Source organism: Platalea leucorodia, assembly GCF_965183815.1.
Source record: "Platalea leucorodia genome assembly, chromosome: 21".
Taxonomy (NCBI): Eukaryota; Metazoa; Chordata; class Aves; order Pelecaniformes; family Threskiornithidae; genus Platalea; species Platalea leucorodia.
The window spans coordinates 4,166,051-4,184,694 of NC_138843.1; the positions used below are offsets into that span (position 1 = coordinate 4,166,051).

Consider the following 18,644-nt stretch of genomic DNA (forward strand, 5'->3'; position numbering starts at 1 on the left):
AGTTCACAACGCAGCGTGCCTATCGCACTCATTCCACATCCTGGTTAAGAAGTTTCATTATTTTGTTTCATGATTTTTTAATGATAATTTTTTAAAATATTTCCCACCTGTCTGGAGTATAGGTGGCCAGCTCAAGCAGTGATACAGCTGAAATCTTTACCTCCGCGCCATCAGCTTGCAAATATACCCATCCAACTGCCCACAGGTGTCCTGGGAGACATGGGATAGATATCCTGCATATGCTACAGGTCTTGCTCTGTGTCCTATAGGGCCGGTATCCTGTGTATACTGGACCTGGGATCCTGTGTACAATATGGCTTGACTATAAAGGGATGCACGGGTGACTTGCACAGAATCATTGGTCTTGGGGTACCCGCACAGGTAGTCACTAAAGCCATTTTGTGCCTATCTTGCTGCCAGTTCCTTGAAGGAGAGACATCTGCTCTCCCCACACAGACCCCAGAGCTGGGGGGTCCCAGCACAAGGTCTATTGCTTTGGTCAGGAAGCCTTGGTCTGATGGGCTCGTCGCTCGTGGTGCTGGAAACTTCTGGGCCCGAGGAGACCTGCTTGGTCTCTGCAAGATGCTACCAGGCAGAACAGTAAAAGTTGCTGCCACTGGTGCAGCAAGGAATGACCCTGCTGTGGTTTTGTGCTCCTCTGGGAAGACTCCGGAGCAAACCAGGTTGCAATAGTGAGGGTCTTCACTGCACCCAGGCTCTGCTGCTGCTCACAGGTACTCTAGTCCCTGTGCTTTTGGGAAGATGTGGGCTGGGACTGCTTCACACCTGCATGCTCAGCACTCTTCCTGCTCCTCCTGGCTCCTGCTCAGTGCAGAGACCAGTCGGTGTCACAGATGCAGCCTGCTCTGCTGGAGACAATCCCAGCAAGGGAAATCCTGTCCAACACATAACATGGCTCAGCTCACGGAGAGCCCTCAGCTGAAGTAATTGTGTTTGCACAAACAACCCTCATCAATTTAAAGGAGATAAAATCAGCAGGAGCTCATTGAGATGCAGCCATAGTCTCCACCATGGAGCAGAGCTGCTGTCACAGTCTGACACAGGAGCAGCAGGACAGAGGATGCCCTGGGGCATGGGATGGCCCTTTCTGGGCTGGTGCAGGGTGCTGCACCAGCAGCAGCACCTGCAGGAGACCTGCAGCCCGGGTCTCCACGGCAGCTCTGTGCATTGCAGCCAGCTAGCTTCTGCGAGAGGGGAAAGGCTGGGGGAGGCACTGGGGTCCCCTCTCCGCAGATGGGGCTTAGAGATAGTAGCAAAGGCTGGAGCAGCCTTCCCAGAAAGCATGCGAACTGCCAGGGCACCTGGAGAGGGGTTGGTGTGCGCTCCCTTGTCTTCACAGCCCAACAGCCTGGGGCAAAGGGTGACTGGGAAAGACACGGTCACTCGGAGAGGGGTGGGGCAGTGGGTAAATGAGCCACAGGGAAGCCCACAGAAATTTGGGTCTGAAAAACAAGGAACAGCTGGAAATGATGAAAACTTGTGCCATCATCTCAGGGACCAGCTGCTATGGCGACTTCGGAGACTGTGCTGGTGCGTGACCAGCTCAGAGGTCTCATCCTGGCTGGGAGCTGTATATTCAGGACGTGGCAAGGTTACTTGGCTAATCATGGTGCATGAGACACATGAAAATCATGGCTGTGGGGCCAAAGGGAGGGTTAGATGGGGCTTGACTGGGCTGGACTAGACTGCATTGAGCTAGGCTGGGCTGGAATGGACTGGGCTATACTGGGCTGAGCTGGTTGGGGTGGGGTGGACTGCATGGAGGATGCTCTGTCCGTGGGTACCCATCAGCAGGGGGGCTCCGAGGATGCTCGACACGAGCGGGTCCTGCAGCTTTCAGGGGACACAGCTTCACAAACAGCGCAACCACAGAGCACAAAAGGCTCCCGTGACTCTTCCATGAGTGGATGCGAAGAAGGCCTTTAAGGAAGTGTTTATTCACACATTCCCAGTCCTGCCAGAGGACAGATGACTAGCAAAGCAATATTAATTTTGCAGGGAGGCCACTAATGTGTCCTGTCTCCCCTTTGCCCCAGGCAGTGAGCGTTCCCTGCACTGATTAAGTGTGAGAATGCTCTCTGTAGGCACCTTTCAGAAAAACCATTTCAATTAGCAGCGAAGATGGATTGCGCAGGAAATTGGGTGGTTATTTCCAGATATTTACAATGAATCACCTCATTGTGGGAAGGGGGCATGCTGCACTGTGCTGAAGGGGCCGGGGATCACAATTATGCTCCTCTGGTACCGTTACACATAGAGGAGTTTGTTTTTATGGTTTGGTGATTAATTTTTGCAGGATGAATTTTTGCACTGGGGAAATTGCTGAAATTGTAAAGAGGAAGCAACATGGGGAGGGATTGCATCAGCTCCCAGCAGCTCCATGAAACCTTGGCATCTAATCCGCATTTCTAGGTGCCTCCAACAGGCAGCTGGAGTCTTTTCTGTGCCCTCCTGAGCACCTGGATGAGGAGGGATGAGTCCATTTTTCTCCAGAGCAGGTAGCAGTGGGTGTCCCCCCTGGTTTCCCTCACATGAAGTCTCCTCCTCCTCCCTGCCTCTATCCCCGTGGGGCTCCTGTACAGCAGGACCTGAGCTCTCTTCTGTTCTCTCTTTTATGGGGATTTGCATGTGCAATGATCTGCTGTTCAGCAGGTGCCATGAGCCATATGTGGCCAAAGCAGGGATGGCTTAGGGCCGAAACTGTGCTCAAAGGGGTATCCTGCCCCCAGGGCTTGACCTGAAAATGTTCCCAGAGTGGCTGGGAATGGCCCAGTCCTTCTTGCTGGGGCCCTGGGAGGAGCTCAGACAGCCAGGCTGTGCCAAGAGCTCGGGGGTTTTGGTGGCGTGACCAACTATATTTATTTGCAGGTCATTTTTCACTTGCTCACCTCCTCCTGGCAGGGGCCTGGACCTCTGCATCTTTTAGCTTTGAGGATGTCCCTTGAAGCTTGGTGTGGATAAAGATCCTATGGTCAGTCTGTCCTGGTCGTGGTGACCAACCATCTGGTGCTAGTTCTTCCCCCAAATTGCATCTCATCAGCCCAGGCTCCAAGGTTCCTGTTGCCTTTCTCCAGAGCATCCTTCAAGTTTGCTCATACAGATCTGGCTGACAGAGGTGGGGAGGGCATGCAGGTGGGAGGCAGCGGCAGGCAGAGCCGGTGACGCACACTCGTCCTCCGGGAGCTTGTGCGGGACTGCCGGGCAGCAAGGCTGTGCTGGGTTCCTGGTTAAGGTCCAGGCCTGTAGTCAGGTTCCTGGAGAGCTCCCAGAGCCTGGGCATGTTTCCCTGTGAGCTGGGTGTGACGCTGTGCAAGCCTGGCAGCTCTTTACATCCCAGAAAGCTGGATTGCTGCTTGAGCCTAGGGTGGGAAGGCACACACAGGGCTGCAGTGAGATGTTTGCAGTCCCTTGAACATCTCCATGGCTAGCCGTGCCCCCAGCATCTCTTTGATGCACAGTCCCTTGTCCTGGGTGCAGCAGCAGCAGCCTGAATGGCAGGGGTGTGCCTGCCCAGCAGGGATGCTGTGCTTGCTCTGGAGCATCTTAGGCTGCCAGGACTGGGGCCGTGGGTCTGGGACAGACACGGGCACACTGTGGACAGAAAGGCGTCTTGGATATCTTGGAGGGGCAGTGATGCACGCACGTTACCTTGGGGATTAGAGGGGCTTTTATGGGAGAAACACAGGGATCCAGGAGCTGTAGCCTGGGGATGGGCAGACTCAGCCCCCAGCACTGTGCTCTCCCACAGTCTGGCTTTCCCAGGCAGGCAGCTCACGAAACTTCTCTTGTCTCCAATTGCTGTGCTCCACCTTTTATTATAATTGATTCTGCATCGCCATAGGAACCCGCTCCAGCGTGAGTGAAGAGCAGCTGCCTTCCCTGTGCGCTCTCCAGGAGAGAGGCGGCTGCTCCTTCCCTCGAGATGGCAAGTGATGGAGCCGGGAGTCCATGCCAGCCAGGTACCGTCCATGCCCCATACCCTCTCGAGTGCTCACGCTGTGGGGAGCAGAGCTGGGGAATGCAAGGGGGGGTAGTTCCCTTCACTCTTGTCTGCCAGGGACCCCCCCACCCCTTGTGGTGGTGGGCTCAGGAGATGGGGCTGGTTCTGTTTGTCTGGTGCTGGGGTCCAGTATATCTTCTGATGGCAGTTGTCAGGTCTGGATGGAGAGGGCAGGAGGCTGGGCTTTGGGGTGGGATGGGTGGGAGCAACCTTTCCTGGGGGTTTATCTTCTTCCCAGGTGGCTTGGTTTGGCAGTGGTGGGATTTCCATGTGTGCTGGGATGACCGCGGAGAGGAGGCACGTGAAGGGTGTGCTGCAGAGCCCTGCGCTTGGCTGGGCTTCCCGTGCCCCCCAGGGGGACCAGGGATCACAGAGCCTGGGATTTGGGAACAAGCATCTCTGCTTAGCTGGGGCTGGGCTAAACCTCCCCCTTGGTTGAAGGGTTGCCCCCTTCATTTGCAAAAAACGTAGATGGGACATCCTTCACACTCCGTGTCTCATGCTCCTGCCCTGGCCTGATCTGCTCAGTTCTCCCCTCCGTGTCCGTGGTCTGCTCATCTTCCCTGAACTGCTGGACATGGCTGCAATCCTGCCCAGCAGAGCTGCCTTGCTGGGAGAGCCCCTCCACGGTGGCTGCATGGGTTTGGAGACGCGGTGGTGGAGAAGGTGGTCGTCCCGTTAGCCATGGGCCGGTTTAGCAGAAGACTGGCTAAGCTCTTACATCAGGGTTTGGGGTACAGACGTGCTGGGCTGGGCTGGAGTCTCAGCCTGCCCTGCCATTCCTTGCAGTGGAAGGTGCTTGAAGAGAGATGTTGCGAGCAGGCTTTAGAGTGCGAGGGGACATCTGTCTACATCAGACCAACTGGGGGATCCTTCTGAGACTTGGGATCTTCCTTGGGCATGGGCCCTGGCAGCTGGTCCAGACCCATGGCAGGATGTCTCCTGGACCCCATATGTCCTTCTCCATCTACATGCTGAGCCCTGACGGGGCCAGGTGATGGAGAGGGGCTGAGAGGCTTCATGAAGGAGCCCCCAGGATCCTGCTGTAGGTAACAGGCATTAACAGACAGGGAGCCCAGACGTGGGCTGTGGTACCTTGGTAGAGACTGGCGCTGCCTGTCCCTGGGCAGCTGCCTGGTGTTTGCCTGTACGGCCAGGGTGAGATGCACCCTGTAGGTGGTTCAGACACAGCCAGGCTGAAGGCGGAGGGGGCTCTCAGCATCCCTCCTGGGGCACAGCATTGCCCGTACAACATATGTACCCACCTTGGCGAGGGCAGGAGGGTCTCTCCCTGCCAGGGACGTTCGATGGAGGGTGCTGAGGTTAAGGCTCAGGCACCTCCCTGGCAGCAATAACGGGGAGGCTGGGAAGGGGAGGTTCTACACCCTGCTCTCCCAGCAGCCTGCATTCCTGAAATGGGACACAGCTTTGCTCCTGCTGGGCCTGGCTGGCTGCTGAGGAAGGAGAGAGGAGATGGCCCCTGCGTGAGCCCTGCACCAACAAGTGCAGGAGTTGGCGGCAGAGACAGGAGCAGATTTCCAGGGACAACGCAGCAATTTGTCTTTGGGATGCATAGGAAGGGAAGACAGAAATATAGCTGGATAGTCCCAGCCCTGTTTGCTCACAGGTCCGGGGTGCATCCTGTAAAGCAGCTGGAGACCACGGCCCTGTGTTCTCAGCATCTGCCAGCCAGGAGGTTCACAACGTGCTTTAATATGGGGCAGAAATACCTCTGAGGACGCGGTGCAGCTCTTCGCTCCAGGGGCCTGCATCCTGTTGGAAGTTCAGCTTCCCCTGGCAGAGCCTCTGGTTGTGCTTACACTGGCAGCTGTGCCATAACCCAGAGGGATTCGTTTGTTTGACCCAGCAGCAACATTTACTGAAAAAGGCAATGTAAACCCTGCAAAGAATTCAGCTGCTTCATGAGCTCCATGTAACAGTGCCAAGCACGAGGGTACAGTTCCCAGAAAGGCGCCCAGCTGCCTCCATCCCAGCAGGGGCGAGCGGACCCGCCTCGGACAGACGGACCCTTTGCTTTGGAAGCGCAGAAGTGGAACGACGGAGGGAGAACCACAACCCTGCTGCACTTGCAAGTAAAGCCTTTTCCCATCTCTAAGGAGCTTAGGTGCTAGAAATCCTCCTGCTTAGGCAGAAACTTGTTTGCCTGCAATCCTTGCGAGGGCGTTTGCTTTCATATCTCCCTGGCGATCGCATTTGCTGTCTGGTTGCAACAGGCGGTTGTGCACCATGTGCAGCGATGCAGTGAATATTAACGGAGGGGAGCACCCGGCGCTGGGTCCTGCGAGACCCCTGGCTCCCGCGGAGCAGCAAATGTGCGCTCAGCCCTTTGCCAGAGCCCTGTGTTAGTGCTTATGCTACATTGCTCCCCTGCCCTGCTCATTTTGGCCACAGAACCATCCTTGTTAGACCTTCCCAGGACCCTGGATGCATCTATCTTTTGAATTTTTCTCCTAGATGTCTCAAACAGATTTGTATGGGGAGCAACAGTAGGGTTGTGCTTTTCAAAGCAGGGTTATTTTAGCACCATCCTAATGAATTTGCTCTGGTTCTTATTCTGTGTGCAGTCATTTTATTCTGGTCTCTACGAAAGCTTCATTTCAATTTAAGCATTTTAGCCCCTCCTAGCTCTCCTCCATCAAAACTCGCTCTACTTTCTCCTTTTAAGACATTAGTCTCATTTCTTATTGTTATATAATTGTAAATGTCTATTTTTGGTTATAAAAGTACTTAGTTGGGTATAGTTAAAAGTGTGTAAACTGAGTAATTCCCTAGTTGTTGGACTGCATCCATGACACCGTGTAATTAAACCCTGCTCCGCTGCGGCTCGTGTCCTGTCATCTTCCAGTTTCATTCTTTGAGCAGATCAAGCCTTTCTGGTGCAATTCTGCTTTATTGTGCAAATCATGTTGGTCTTTTTTTAATTCCTGCTGATAAACTGCCCACCTTTCAGTGCCAGGTGTTGCAAAGCTGACTTAACCTCCCAGCACCCTGAGACAAATTTACCCATGACTTGGAGAGCTGCTTTATCGCTTGGACCCAGGATCCCGAGCTGGGCTCCCCGCTCGCCGTCCCCTGCACACCAGCTGCACGGAGCACGGACTGTGCGCTAACGCAGAGCGAAGCAGGGCTATGCCAAGGCTCCCGACTTCATCTTTTATTTGCTGGTGGGAGTAAACTGTTTGAAGGAGGAACAGATTTTTTTTGAGCAAGGTTACTCGACTGTAAATTGGAAGTAAGCAATACCCGAAATGTTAGTATCCAGAAATTGCTTTCTGGCTGACACGGAAGACTTTCTCCAGCTGCTTTCCCTAATTAGGCTCTGATTCTGCTTTGGACACCTCTTAGAATCACAGAATGGTTTGGGTTGGGAGGGACCTCTAAAGCCCATCCAGTCCATCCCCCCTGCCATGGGCAGGGACATATTCAACCAGATCAGGTTGCTCAGAGCCCCGTCCAACCTGGCCTTGAATGTTTCCAGGGATGGGGCATCCACCACCTCTCTGGGCAACCTGGGCCAGTGCTTCACCACCCTCAGTGTAAAAAATGTCTTCCTTATACCCAGTCTGAATCTCCCCTCTTTTAGTTTAAAACCATTACCTCTGTCCCCATCTTTCTTATAAGCCCTCTTTAAGTACTGAAAGGCTGCAATAAGGGCTCCCCGGAGCCTTCTCTTCGCCAGGCTCTTGTGCTTTCCCAGCCACTACCTATCTCTAGGTCTTGACTCCTGGTCAAAAACCTGCAAGGACTTAAAGGGTGGAATAAGCTGGTGCTAGCAGAAGCATCTGGGTGTAGTCCAGAGAGCGGGCTGAGTCATGCCAGTGCTGTGCGGCCCCATCTCTGCTGAGATCCCATAACCTCCCTTCGCTGCCCACTCAGATTTTCAGTTTGGAGGTGTTTGCAGTGGGAAGGGTGAGCCCTCCATACCAGATGGCATCCTGCATCGGTAAACACTGCTCTGTACTTCTTTTTAAATAAATATCTCATTAGATATTTGCCATTCCCAAATTAACATTTAATTCGTGTTTCATACCCAGAAAAATCTCACCACAGTGTCGCTGAATTGTTGACAGTGATCCTCTTCCTTTGTGAGTTCTGTCCTTATTAAGCAATTTCCTTGCTCATGTATTCTTTTTAGTTACTAAGGGAACATGAATCTTAATAAAACTCAATCAAATGTTCCTTAAATAACAGCTGCCTTCATTTAACTGTCTTATCAGCCGTTTTTTCCTCTGCTCAAAATTCCTGGGAAATGAAGATCTGATTCTTCATACAGTAATGAAAAAGCAACACATCCCAAATGTGAGGGAAATCCTTTATCCTGAATACTATAGGATATAATACCAGGAATACTATTTAGCAGAAAAATCTCATACTTTGTCCTGAATGTGCCTGTTCCTCCCTGTACTTTTGATGTGAGTCAGGCACCTCCAGATACCTGATTTGTGCTTGGGTCACTTATATTGCAGCAGACCCTGTCCTGAGCATCTCTGGCACTGAGAACCACGAAGGGGGATTTTCTTAACCCCAATGTGTCCATGGGAAGCATGCATCTCCCCTGAGCAGAGAGGCAGCGGTGCCCCAGCTTTCATTGCTTTCAAAGCCCAGGGCATTCCTGAGGGCTCCCAGGGCACTAGGAGCTCTGCAAGGAGATGGAGGCTGTAGAGAGCTGCGTCTGTCCCCAAAGACCTCCGTGGAGAGGAGTGGGATGCTGTATCCCATCAATGCTCCGCCATGGGTGGGTATTCCTCCCCTTGACAGGACCATGTGGAGCCATCACCCACTGGCTGGGGAGGGGAGACCCAAGTGCTCTCTTGCAAGGTGGAAGCTCCTTCAGCTCAGTTCCCTCATCCCCATCCTCCTGCCCTCCCTCAAGTTGCACCAGGGGAGGTTTAGGTTGGATATTAGGAAATGTTTCTTTACTGAAAGGGTTATCAAGCATTGGAACAGGCTGCCCAGGGAAGTGGTTGAGTCCCCATCCCTGGGGGGATTTAAAAGCCGGGGAGATGTGGTGCTTAGGGACATGGTTTAGTGGTGGCCTTGGCAGTGCTGGGATGATCTTAAAGGTCTTTTCCAATCTAAATAATTCTATGATTCTATGATGCGATACCTGTGCTGTGGGAACCGTCTTTGCCTTATCCCTGCATCCCATGCTCAGTTGGGGATATACTGGGGGCAGGGATAAACCCCAGCATGATGGAAGCTTGGCAGTCTGAGGGGCTTCTGGATGGAGTCACACTAGGGGTGGCCAGCGTCCTCTTAACGTGATGCGGGATGTAGGTACCGTTTCCCTTTGGGGAACTCTACTGGACACTTCCCTGCAGTAGTGTAACTATGCCAAAGCAGGGCAAGGCCCCTGCTCAGCCCCGAAGGACATCTGGAGCCTCAGCAAGTAACTGGGACGGTGTCAGTGGAAGTGTCAAGACAGCTCTTTTGGGATGGTCAGTGTTCAGGGGTTCAGAGAGACCCTGGCCAAATTATTGATGCAGGGATGCCAGCTCAGGGCTCGCCACCCCCATGGGCAGGGGTGTTATGGTGGTGTTTTGTCCCAGGGGAGAGCAGGGTTGATGCTGGCTGATGGCTCAGTGTTGTACAGACAGCTATCAAGAGAGCACCCATGTCTGGTCTAGACACGAGAGATATGTCTGGGAAGGGAGAATACCAAATAACGGGTGAAAAGCCGAGAGCAGCTGTGCTCACCTTATTGCTGCTCTTGCCCTTTATTTTGCTGCTATTACATGACATTATTTTTAAAGCCAGCAAGCACTGTTCCTCATGGTGCCCCAGGAGCTGCAGATAAAGGAAAGTGAGCAGGTCCTCAGCGTGAGTCAGAGCCGTGCTGAACCTGCTCTGGTCGGTGTCTGAGTGCCTTGGCCTTGGGACTGGGCTCTGCCTTTGCCTTGCCCCCGATATTGCTCCCGGACGGAGCCAGTATTGCTGCACGGGAGGGCAGGGGATGCTTTCGCTGTTTCCTGGTGTGTCCAAGTGGGGCTTTTTTTTTTTTTTCTGGAGTCTCCACAGCACTGAGAGCACTCAGGCTCCGGGATGCTGCAAGGGGAGGTTGGTGTGGGTGTTCCCCTAGGTGAACTCCATCCAGTGCCGGTCTGACAAGAGACACTGAGAACTTCAGAGGTGCCTTGTGGTGTTTTGCTATGACTCCTAGTGACTGTGGTCCTTTTAACCTCTTTTGCTATCTTTGTCCTTCTGCTTTACATCCCTAGCCCGAGAAAGCTGGACCCTGGAGAGCTTTCCTCAGTGACGTGGCTGTTTGGACACAGCCTCCTCCTCCTCCTCCTGCTGCAATAGCAATGCTAGTGTCCCCATGCAACTGCAGTGAGGTAGGTGCCCTCCTTCTCCATCGGGACTCCGCTCCTTCTATGCCTGGTGCAAAACTAAAGGCAGTCATTGTGCCCAGGGAAATACAGCAGCTGGACACTTGTCCCTCAATAGGAGTGGGCAAACTCTAAGCTTGTGTCCATCTTGGGAGAAGTTCAAGACCAGACTAGATAAATCCCTGAGCAGCCCACTCTGACTCCACAGCTGAGGTCCTTTTCAGTGTGAATTTTCCTGTGATTCAGGGCAGCTGGTCCGTAAGGGTCCTGCAGCACGAGCCTTCACAGGTGGGCACCCTCTCCAGAGGCTTGCTGGGGATTTATGACCTGAGAGGCAAGCTCTGCACCAGTGCTCTGGATTGCCCACCCACCCCATGCCTTCGTGCCCCTTACGAATGGTTTCTTGAGCTTGCTAGAAAACCAGGGATCCACTTGTGAACTTCTCTGCTCTTCCCTGCCCCCGGTTATTTAGCAGAGTTGGTGTAGCCCATGGCCAATTTCTCCTCCCTCACCATCTCTGCTTTCCCCTCCAGGAGCTCTTGGCCTGGGCAGGAGCAAACCCCGAGCTCGGCATAGCAGCGCTGGTGGCTATGGAGTAACCCGTGCTCTGGGTGCGTGGGCACAGTGGGAGGCTGAAGCTGGCTGCCCGGGCACCGGGGCGGCCGAATGCGCCCTGCCCACGCACTCCTCGCCTCTGCCATGAATGATGCATCGACGATGGATTATGAACTGCTCTCCCCCTCCTTGGTTGAGCACCCAGCCAGCACTGCGGGTATGGATGCTGAGCAGAAAACCGTCTTTGCCTTTGTCATCTTCCTCCTGGTCTTCTTGGTGATGCTGATGGTGCGCTGCTTTCGCATCCTGCTGGACCCCTACAGCCGCATGCCCGCCTCCTCCTGGACTGACCACAAGGAGGGGTTGGAGAGGGGCCAGTTTGACTACGCCTTGGTGTAGAGGGCAGGGATGGGGCGAGCCTGGGTGCTCTGTGTGCCTCCCACCCCAGCTGGCCCCGGCCCCGGCCCCCCCTTCCTCTGTGGTGTTGCCCCGGGCCAGCAGGGATGCTCTGGGCAGGGAGGTGAGGTCGGGCTCTTGTCCAGGGTGGGTTTTCTAGGGTTTTCTCTCTTTTCTAAGCACTTTTCAGTTCTCTTTGCAGTCTGCGGGACTCTTGGAGAGATGTGTTGGAGGGCTGATATGACTCCGCGTGGTCCCTGCTGCCCACCGTGCCCCCGGGCAGCGTCGCGTGCTGCAGTGAGGGGCAGGAGGGGATGGGGCAGGGCATGGCGGGACCTGCCCTCAGCCACGGCCCACAGGGCTGCTGGTCTGGGTGGCTCTGCCTGGTGCCAGGCCAGAGCTTTGACCCCCACCTCCTCCTGCCCCCCACGTCGCCCTCGTCTGTGTCCTGCGGGGAGTGCTGACCGTGGTCCAGTGCGTGCGTGTGTGTGTTGCTGTAGCTGAGCTGTGTCTGTCGGGGGTTTATAGGCACCAGACCCAAGTGCTGGCTTTGTTCCTTTCTGTGTGGCAGCCCCAAGTGCCCCCCACCCACAAGTGAGGGGGAGATGGAGACCCCCCCATGCGCAGCCCCCTTTTGGCATCCAGCCCTGCAGCCTGCTCTCTGCTTTACACCGTAGTGACCTGTCCCTGCCCAACTGGTGAAAATGGTCTGAGCAAGGTACAGTCATGCAGCTACCTGCAGACCTGCCTGGGTGGTCCTGCTGGGAGCCCAGGAGGGATCAAAGGTCCCACACAACACTTGGGAGGTGCTCCTCAGCCAGCCCAAGCCTGGCAGCCTCCCACCGGTAGCCCGCTCTGGCCAGTCCCTGCTCCAGCAGGATCTGGGTGGCCTCCCCACGTCCAGGGGGTTGCTGGGGGTAGCCAGCCCTTCCCTGGCCATCCTGCGTCTGGGTATCAGAAGGGCTGTGTAAGCAGCCAAGGGGAAAACAAGGCTGTCCTCCTGCCCCTCTGCGGGAACCATGCCTGTTGAGCAGGGGTGCTGCAGCTAGCCACAGGGCTAGCAAAAGCCATGGTGGGTTATGGCTGTGGGCTAGTAAGAAGCTTTGTACTAAGGGATTTGAGCCCCTGGGGGAGAACCTCCTCCCTCACCATGGAAATAAAGCTGCACTGTGCTAACCCCACACAGCGCGTCCTCTGCTCTTTGAGGCGTCCCAGCAGGCGCTCGGAGGAGTAGCGGCCGCTCCCCGGCAGTGGTGGGCTGCCCCATCTCTCTGTCTGAGCCAAGACCCCGCATCTCTCAGCAGAAGCTGGAGCTGCTCTGCAGGGGGTGGGTGCCGTGTGGGACAGGAGCATCACCACCAGGCCATGGTGCTGTGGGTGCCCCGTACCTGGGCACGTGCTCTGTCAGGGACATGCAGAAGGTGCTCCTTGGCCACAGCATGGCACCTGGGCCACTGTTGGTGGGCAGGGACAGTCACAGCCTGGCCACGTCTGCTTCAGGACCCGTGGGCTGTGCCTGGCCGTGTCTTCTACATCAATCTGGGGCTGCACGACGAGTGCAGCCCTGCAGGCAGCAGCCTGGTAGGTTCTGCTGTATCCAGAGGGACTTTCTGGATGTGTGGGTGCAGGTCACCCCCGGAGAGTCCCCAGTGCATGAGCACTGACATGGAGGAAGAGGCAAGGAGTCACTGCTGGGTCCTGCAGAGGAGTGGCAGGACCTGGGTACCCAAGCCCAGCGCACCCCGCTTCTGCACCTCCTCTGGCACCGCTGTCCGACACAAGGCTACCACCACTCACCTACTGCCAAGCCCGGGAAGCTGTTTGAGGGACGGTTTCCAGCTGTCTGAGCTCAATGGGCACCGTTTTCCTTTGCCCAGGTTTCATCGCATGATTGTCCCCCCACCCAGCCGTGCCCCTGCTCTCCCACCACCCGGTAAGGCGGTGGGCTCCCTCCCAGTCGCGGGGATGCTGCAGCCCTGCCTGCCCTCTTGTGGCACATGGCTCTGTGTCCAGAATGGGAGCCCAAGAAGAGCTTGCTAAAAACGAGAATATCAGCCTGGAACTAGGGTTTGAACTGAACTCAGCCACTCCTGGCCACACACCACAATCTCTGGCCAAGCGTCTGTGTCATCGCACACCCTACATGTACCATTCACTGCACGGCCTAGGCAAGCCCTGCATTGCACGACCTCTGCTCGGCACAACCACCGCTCAGCAAAACCACCCGCAAGCAGCAAGAATGGTGCTGCTCCTCAAAGGGGGATGAGCCAAGAGCCGAGGGTGACCACAGCACGGGCAGGGTGAGCGGGGAGGAGGGGTGGTAGCAGTAGGTTTGCCTCCGTTCTCCTGCATCCCCTCTGTCTCCTCTCCGCCAGCCCTTTTTGTGTCCCCCTCCTCCCTGTCCTGGTCCCTGTAACCTCTCCTCAGCCCAGCAGCAATGACGGGGTGCAGAGACCCCTCGGCTGGGCTCACCGATCTGGTCTCCAGCTCTGGCATTGCTCTCCTTCCACTCCCCTTGCTGGGAGAGAGCAAAGGATCAGGACAGGCTTTGCTGATGCATCTGTCCCTCCTGCCTCATCTGCCTTCTGCTCTGAGGCTTTGGGAAGGACCCCAAAGCCCCCATCGGTGCTGAGACACGCAGGGGTGGGAGAGCTGGGTGAGGCTGTAAGGGTGAAACTGTGTCCCTGAGGAGCACAGAGAAGGAACCAGCTTGGGCTCCCTCCGTGTTGGAGCTAGGACAGGTCCTGCCACGCTCCCAGGCTGCCTCCGACGTGGCCTCCCCGCTGCACCTCAGCCCTGGCAGACGGGCACGGTGCTGCCCGGATGAGGAGGAAGACACAGAACCACTTAACCCAAAATAATTTTATTGTTGCTGTTGCTTCTGATACAAAAAGGAATTCCACAAAGAGCCACCTCTCTGTGCGGGACACGGGGGCACAGGTCTTGGGTTTCAACGCTTCCCAAAAAAAAAACAACCAGCAAGAAATGTCAATACAAAAAAAAACACCGCACCAGAGAGGAATGAAGGAAACCTTGAGCTTTTTCATTTGAGACTTTTGGCTCAACACACACACACAAACCCATCTCTGCTAATTTATTATTATTAATAGTTTTTCTTTTTTAAAAAAAAGCACCTGTTGGAAAAACAAAACAAAACAAAACAAAATAATAAAAAAACCCCCAAACATCAGGCCACCCATCCTGTCACAAGCTCTGGGACTCTTGCAAAATCCAGAGTCTGGAGCTGCATTATGCAAAAGAGTTTTCAAGTTTGACATTAGCCCAAATACAGTATACATACACTTCCCCCACCCCATGCGGTGGCAGCGTACCAGGAAAAAAACAATCCCCCCCAAGTACCAAAAAAAGCTACAGGAATATGCACTCCTCACAACAACGAGCAATCATAACTTTGGTGGTTATACATAAATATGAAAGGGTGGATGGATACAGTGCACTAACGCTGACGATTCAATACCAGCACCAGCTTCTGAAAGCTGAAAGCACCTTGGATTTGTTGGTAAGGTAGTCTTGTGTGTCACCAGAGTGAATTAGCACCTTTCTCTCCTGTGGTGATGCACAGGGTTGATGCAGAACTGAAAACAGATTCATGCAAACCTAGGAAATGGCATTGCAGAGACCAGCTGTGTGAAGAACACTCTTGAGGGAGGAAGAAAAGCCCACCTGGACAGAATGGTCTGGACAGGCTACTCAAGGCAGCAGGGAGACCTCAATTCACTCAATTAATATTTTCCAGACTCTTTTTAGTGCATTTCGTTTGTCTGCATTAACCAGAGACGGTCCATCTCGGTTGTCCCCTTGGACTGACCAAGATGTATGCGACAACCAGAGGGGAGCGACCTGCAGCCCCCGTTTTCAGAAGCGCTCCTGACTGGGGGGGGTCTGGCCGTAAGCACCGGAGTCGCACAGATGGGGTGGCTCAGAGTCAAGGACCGTTTGCAAAATGAAGCTCTGGCTGTCCCTGCCTCTTTCTGCCTGCCAGGCTGCAGAGACCACCCCATCCCCATCTTGCTCCTGCTGGTGGGAAACTTTTCACAGGATTTTCAAACACTCACAGTGGTGGTGGCCAGGAAAATTGCCCCTGCAGCATGCCAGGTACTGCCAAGCCCTCCATCCCCTCTGGCATGGGAAGCATCCAGATGCTCTCTACCAGACTCATGACATTTTTCCTGCCAGCTTATTTTGTCCAACCGCATTCAACAATGCAATTATTTGCCTTTCCCCAGAGCTCCTCCTCATTTATAGGAGGACACCTTAACCCCCAGACTTGCTGGAGCTCTGGAAAAGCCCTTCCAGCTCCAATCTTTGGAGGGTGTGCACGTGTTTAGCATACCACAGTGTGAAAATCCTAAGTTCCCCACAGGAGCCTGTGGTCCTGTGGCCTGGCTGCTTCATGATGTGAGGTTAGCAACCTGAACTGCCCCTTCACTCAGAGGTGACCTTTCCTGTTTGACGGAGGAGCCCAAAAGGACCAGAGGACATGGAGAGGACAGACAGAGACAGAGCACAGCCAGTGTAGGTATGGGATGGTTTCTGCAGCACCATCAGGACAATGCAGAAGCAAAGGAGGAACAAGAGCTGTTGGGAAATGCACTAATACCACACCGTGCCATAGCTCCTTCCAAAGCTGCCCCCAGCCCCCCCTCACATCTCCTGGGCTGTGGGGTGATGTTTAGCCTGTGACCATGAAGGACAGGCAGCTTCCCCATGGTACTGCCCTTGCCAGCTCAGACTAACAGTATCTTGGTTAAAGGCAGGAGCTGAGCAGAGGGAGGGAGTCCCTGCTAACAAGGTTTGAACCTTTGGCAAAGCTTTCATGAGCTCTTTTGCGGTGTGGCTTGGTTTTAACTCAAGCACCCCATGAAGCGCAGTATCCCTGCATGGCCGAGGTGAGTGCTGAGCCCAGAGGGACATTTCCCATCAGTTGTACAGTGCAGTGGGGGAGGTGGTGGCAGGGGGTGCAGCGAGAGAAGAGGCAGTTGTTTCCAGGTGTGGATGGCAAGGCTAAGGACTGTACTGTCGGTTGGGTGGGTGGATCTCATGGATGTTAGTAGAGCTGGAGCTGGAGCTTCATCCTCAGTGCTTGGCCCAGCTCCCCTGCTAAGTAGTTGAGGTGGTTCTTGGCCTCTAGTTTCTGCAGTTCCCTCTTGCGGTACAGGGGCACGCTCACGATTTCCAGCAGGTAGGTGCCAGGCACTATTTTCTTGCGGCTGAGGTGCAGGTAGCTGAGCCCCTCTTTTTGGTGGATGCGGAAGTAGCCATCCTCATTCCCGTGGGAGATGAGGTACCGCACACGGTTCTCCAGGGGCTCCACGGCTGGCAGGAGCTCCAGGATGTGCTCCTTGTGAGCCAGGTCAGAGAGGTTCAGCATCATGGACAGAGGAGCATCCACATCCATGCTGGCCAAGTTCACAGTGTGATCCTTCGAAAGGAACCAGGCATGTTACTTACAGATACCAAAAAAAGCTCATGGCCAGGTGAAGGAGGACTTGATTTAGAGGACTTCTGCCCCAAGGACCACCCCAAAGCAGCTCTGAGAAGTGGCTACAACTTCTACGATCCTTGCTTCCCTTCAAGTGTTTCTTGGTACCCTGTTTGTGTCTCTGAGACTGAACCAGCCAGTACACAGCCCTCATCTTCAGGGAAAGAACCAATAAATTCAGGGGCATTTTCCCCCCGAGGCCTGAAGGACCCATAGTGACATCCCAGTCCAATCTGTCCTGCCCAGGCCTGTGAAATTCTTGGGGGAGCCTTGGACAGAGGCCAGAACTTCCCTTCAAGGACGAACCTGAATTTATGGTGACAGGTCCAGTCTGGAGTCAGACAGCAAGTGCTGACAGTCCTCTACGGCCCTGTGGGAACCGCTTCCCCGCCAGCTCCCCTTGCAAGGAAATATATGTGCTTTATTTCTTGGTTGCATGCATTTCCAGACATTTGTGGCCAAAGTGTGTGTCACTTAAGATTGTCCTGACCTTCTCTAACGTATTGTGAAAGACCTTTCATTTCTGCAAGGACTTCTGGACTCAGTGGCATCCACAAACACCCAAGCACCCAGCGTGGGCAGGTCCAGAGTGAGCTGCTCTCTCTGTCTGGACTGAGGCAGCCCCACAGGAATGGGCACACTGCACGGGATCCACCCCAGGCAGCCAACCCCCAAGCGACCCAGCTCTTGCCTTCCTCCACCCCATCCAGGATACCATGGATTTCTTACCTGGTGCTTCTCAGTGCCATTGACACTGCGTCGCTGCCGACCCCTCTTGGGGTAGCCATTTATCTTGCACTCATAGCAAGTTTCAGGGGAGAGCAGGTTGTCTTCATCTTCTTCTTGGGGGGCAGGAAGGTAGGAACCTTTCCCAAAACCCAAGCCAGAAATACAGTGTCTGGTGGCAGAAGAGCAGAGAGACCCATCTCAGATTCATGCTTCAAGGAGGAAATCTTACCATTGCCCTCACAGGTTCTCCGTGTGGCACCCAGAAACACGTGGAGGATCATGCCTGGGTATAGGACGTGGCTTGTACAGAATGGCTTGTACACAGGACGTGTCTGAGAGAGATCAGGACACATCTTGTTTAGATGTGGCCAGTAGGTTTAATGTGTCCGCACCCTGGACTAGATGGATCTGCAGAGCATCTGCTACCGTGCTAGCAGCTGCACTAACCATTGGATTAGTGAAATGGAAGAGGAGACACACATTAGCATGAGGATCTTTGATGGGTGAGGAACAGACTGGCATGGAGAAGCTGAGGACTCATGCGGGAATGGGAGCTCACTGGCTCCTGGGGCTCCTTCCAATTGTATTGGTGGCAGAGAGCAGAAACATGGGGATGGAGCATGCCTGGGAGCACCATGTGCTTGGCAGCCTGCAATATCCCCCAGGAACGTACAGGTGCCTGGGGGGACTACCTGCTGGCTGCTCTCTTACCCTTGTCCTGCTCGGAAGTAACCTCCAGGACAGCCGCAGAGATAGCCTCCGTCTGTGTTGGAGCAGCCGTAACTGCAGGGGCTGCCGCCTGCCGAGCATTCATCCACATCCTGGCACCCACCAAAGGCTTGGTCAAAATCAAAGCCAGACGGGCAGACGCACTTGAAACTTCCCAGAGTGTTGTAGCAGGAGGCAGAGCCGCAGGCGGTGGGGCTGGAACACTCGTTTTCATCTGCACCCAAAGACAGCAGAACTGGTTAGAAGCTTGGTGGAAGGGAGCTCCTGTGCTGCTGGCGCTCCCCACCCGCCACGGCCAAGTAAATCTGCCCATGACCATCGCTGAGCTGGCAGCAGGCTCTCTTCTCCTGGCTCCCTGGTG

The 18,644-nt window shown here is 54.6% G+C and overlaps 2 protein-coding genes across 2 annotated transcripts in view; one reads left to right on the forward strand and one right to left on the reverse strand.

Annotated features, from left to right (window-relative positions):
* Positions 1 to 5,982: 5,982 nt before the first annotated feature.
* On the forward strand, positions 5,983 to 12,494 carry CTXN1 (cortexin 1). Its single transcript, XM_082330937.1, has 3 exons — positions 5,983 to 6,114; positions 10,261 to 10,377; positions 10,905 to 12,494. Exon 3 carries the CDS (start codon positions 11,038 to 11,040, stop codon positions 11,323 to 11,325), a length of 288 nt encoding a protein of 95 aa, XP_082187063.1. The 5' UTR covers positions 5,983 to 6,114; positions 10,261 to 10,377; positions 10,905 to 11,037; the 3' UTR covers positions 11,326 to 12,494.
* A 3,896-nt stretch (positions 12,495 to 16,390) lies between these two features.
* The window catches only part of FBN3 (fibrillin 3), a gene marked incomplete at both ends in the record, with an annotated part of 107,213 nt that continues 104,959 nt past the window's right edge, over positions 16,391 to 18,644 (reverse strand). Inside the window, 3 exons of the mRNA XM_082331014.1 lie at positions 16,391 to 16,765; positions 17,555 to 17,723; positions 18,266 to 18,497. Of these exons, the coding sequence (XP_082187140.1) occupies positions 16,391 to 16,765; positions 17,555 to 17,723; positions 18,266 to 18,497 (776 nt within the window). The remainder of the gene's footprint in view (positions 16,766 to 17,554; positions 17,724 to 18,265; positions 18,498 to 18,644) is intronic.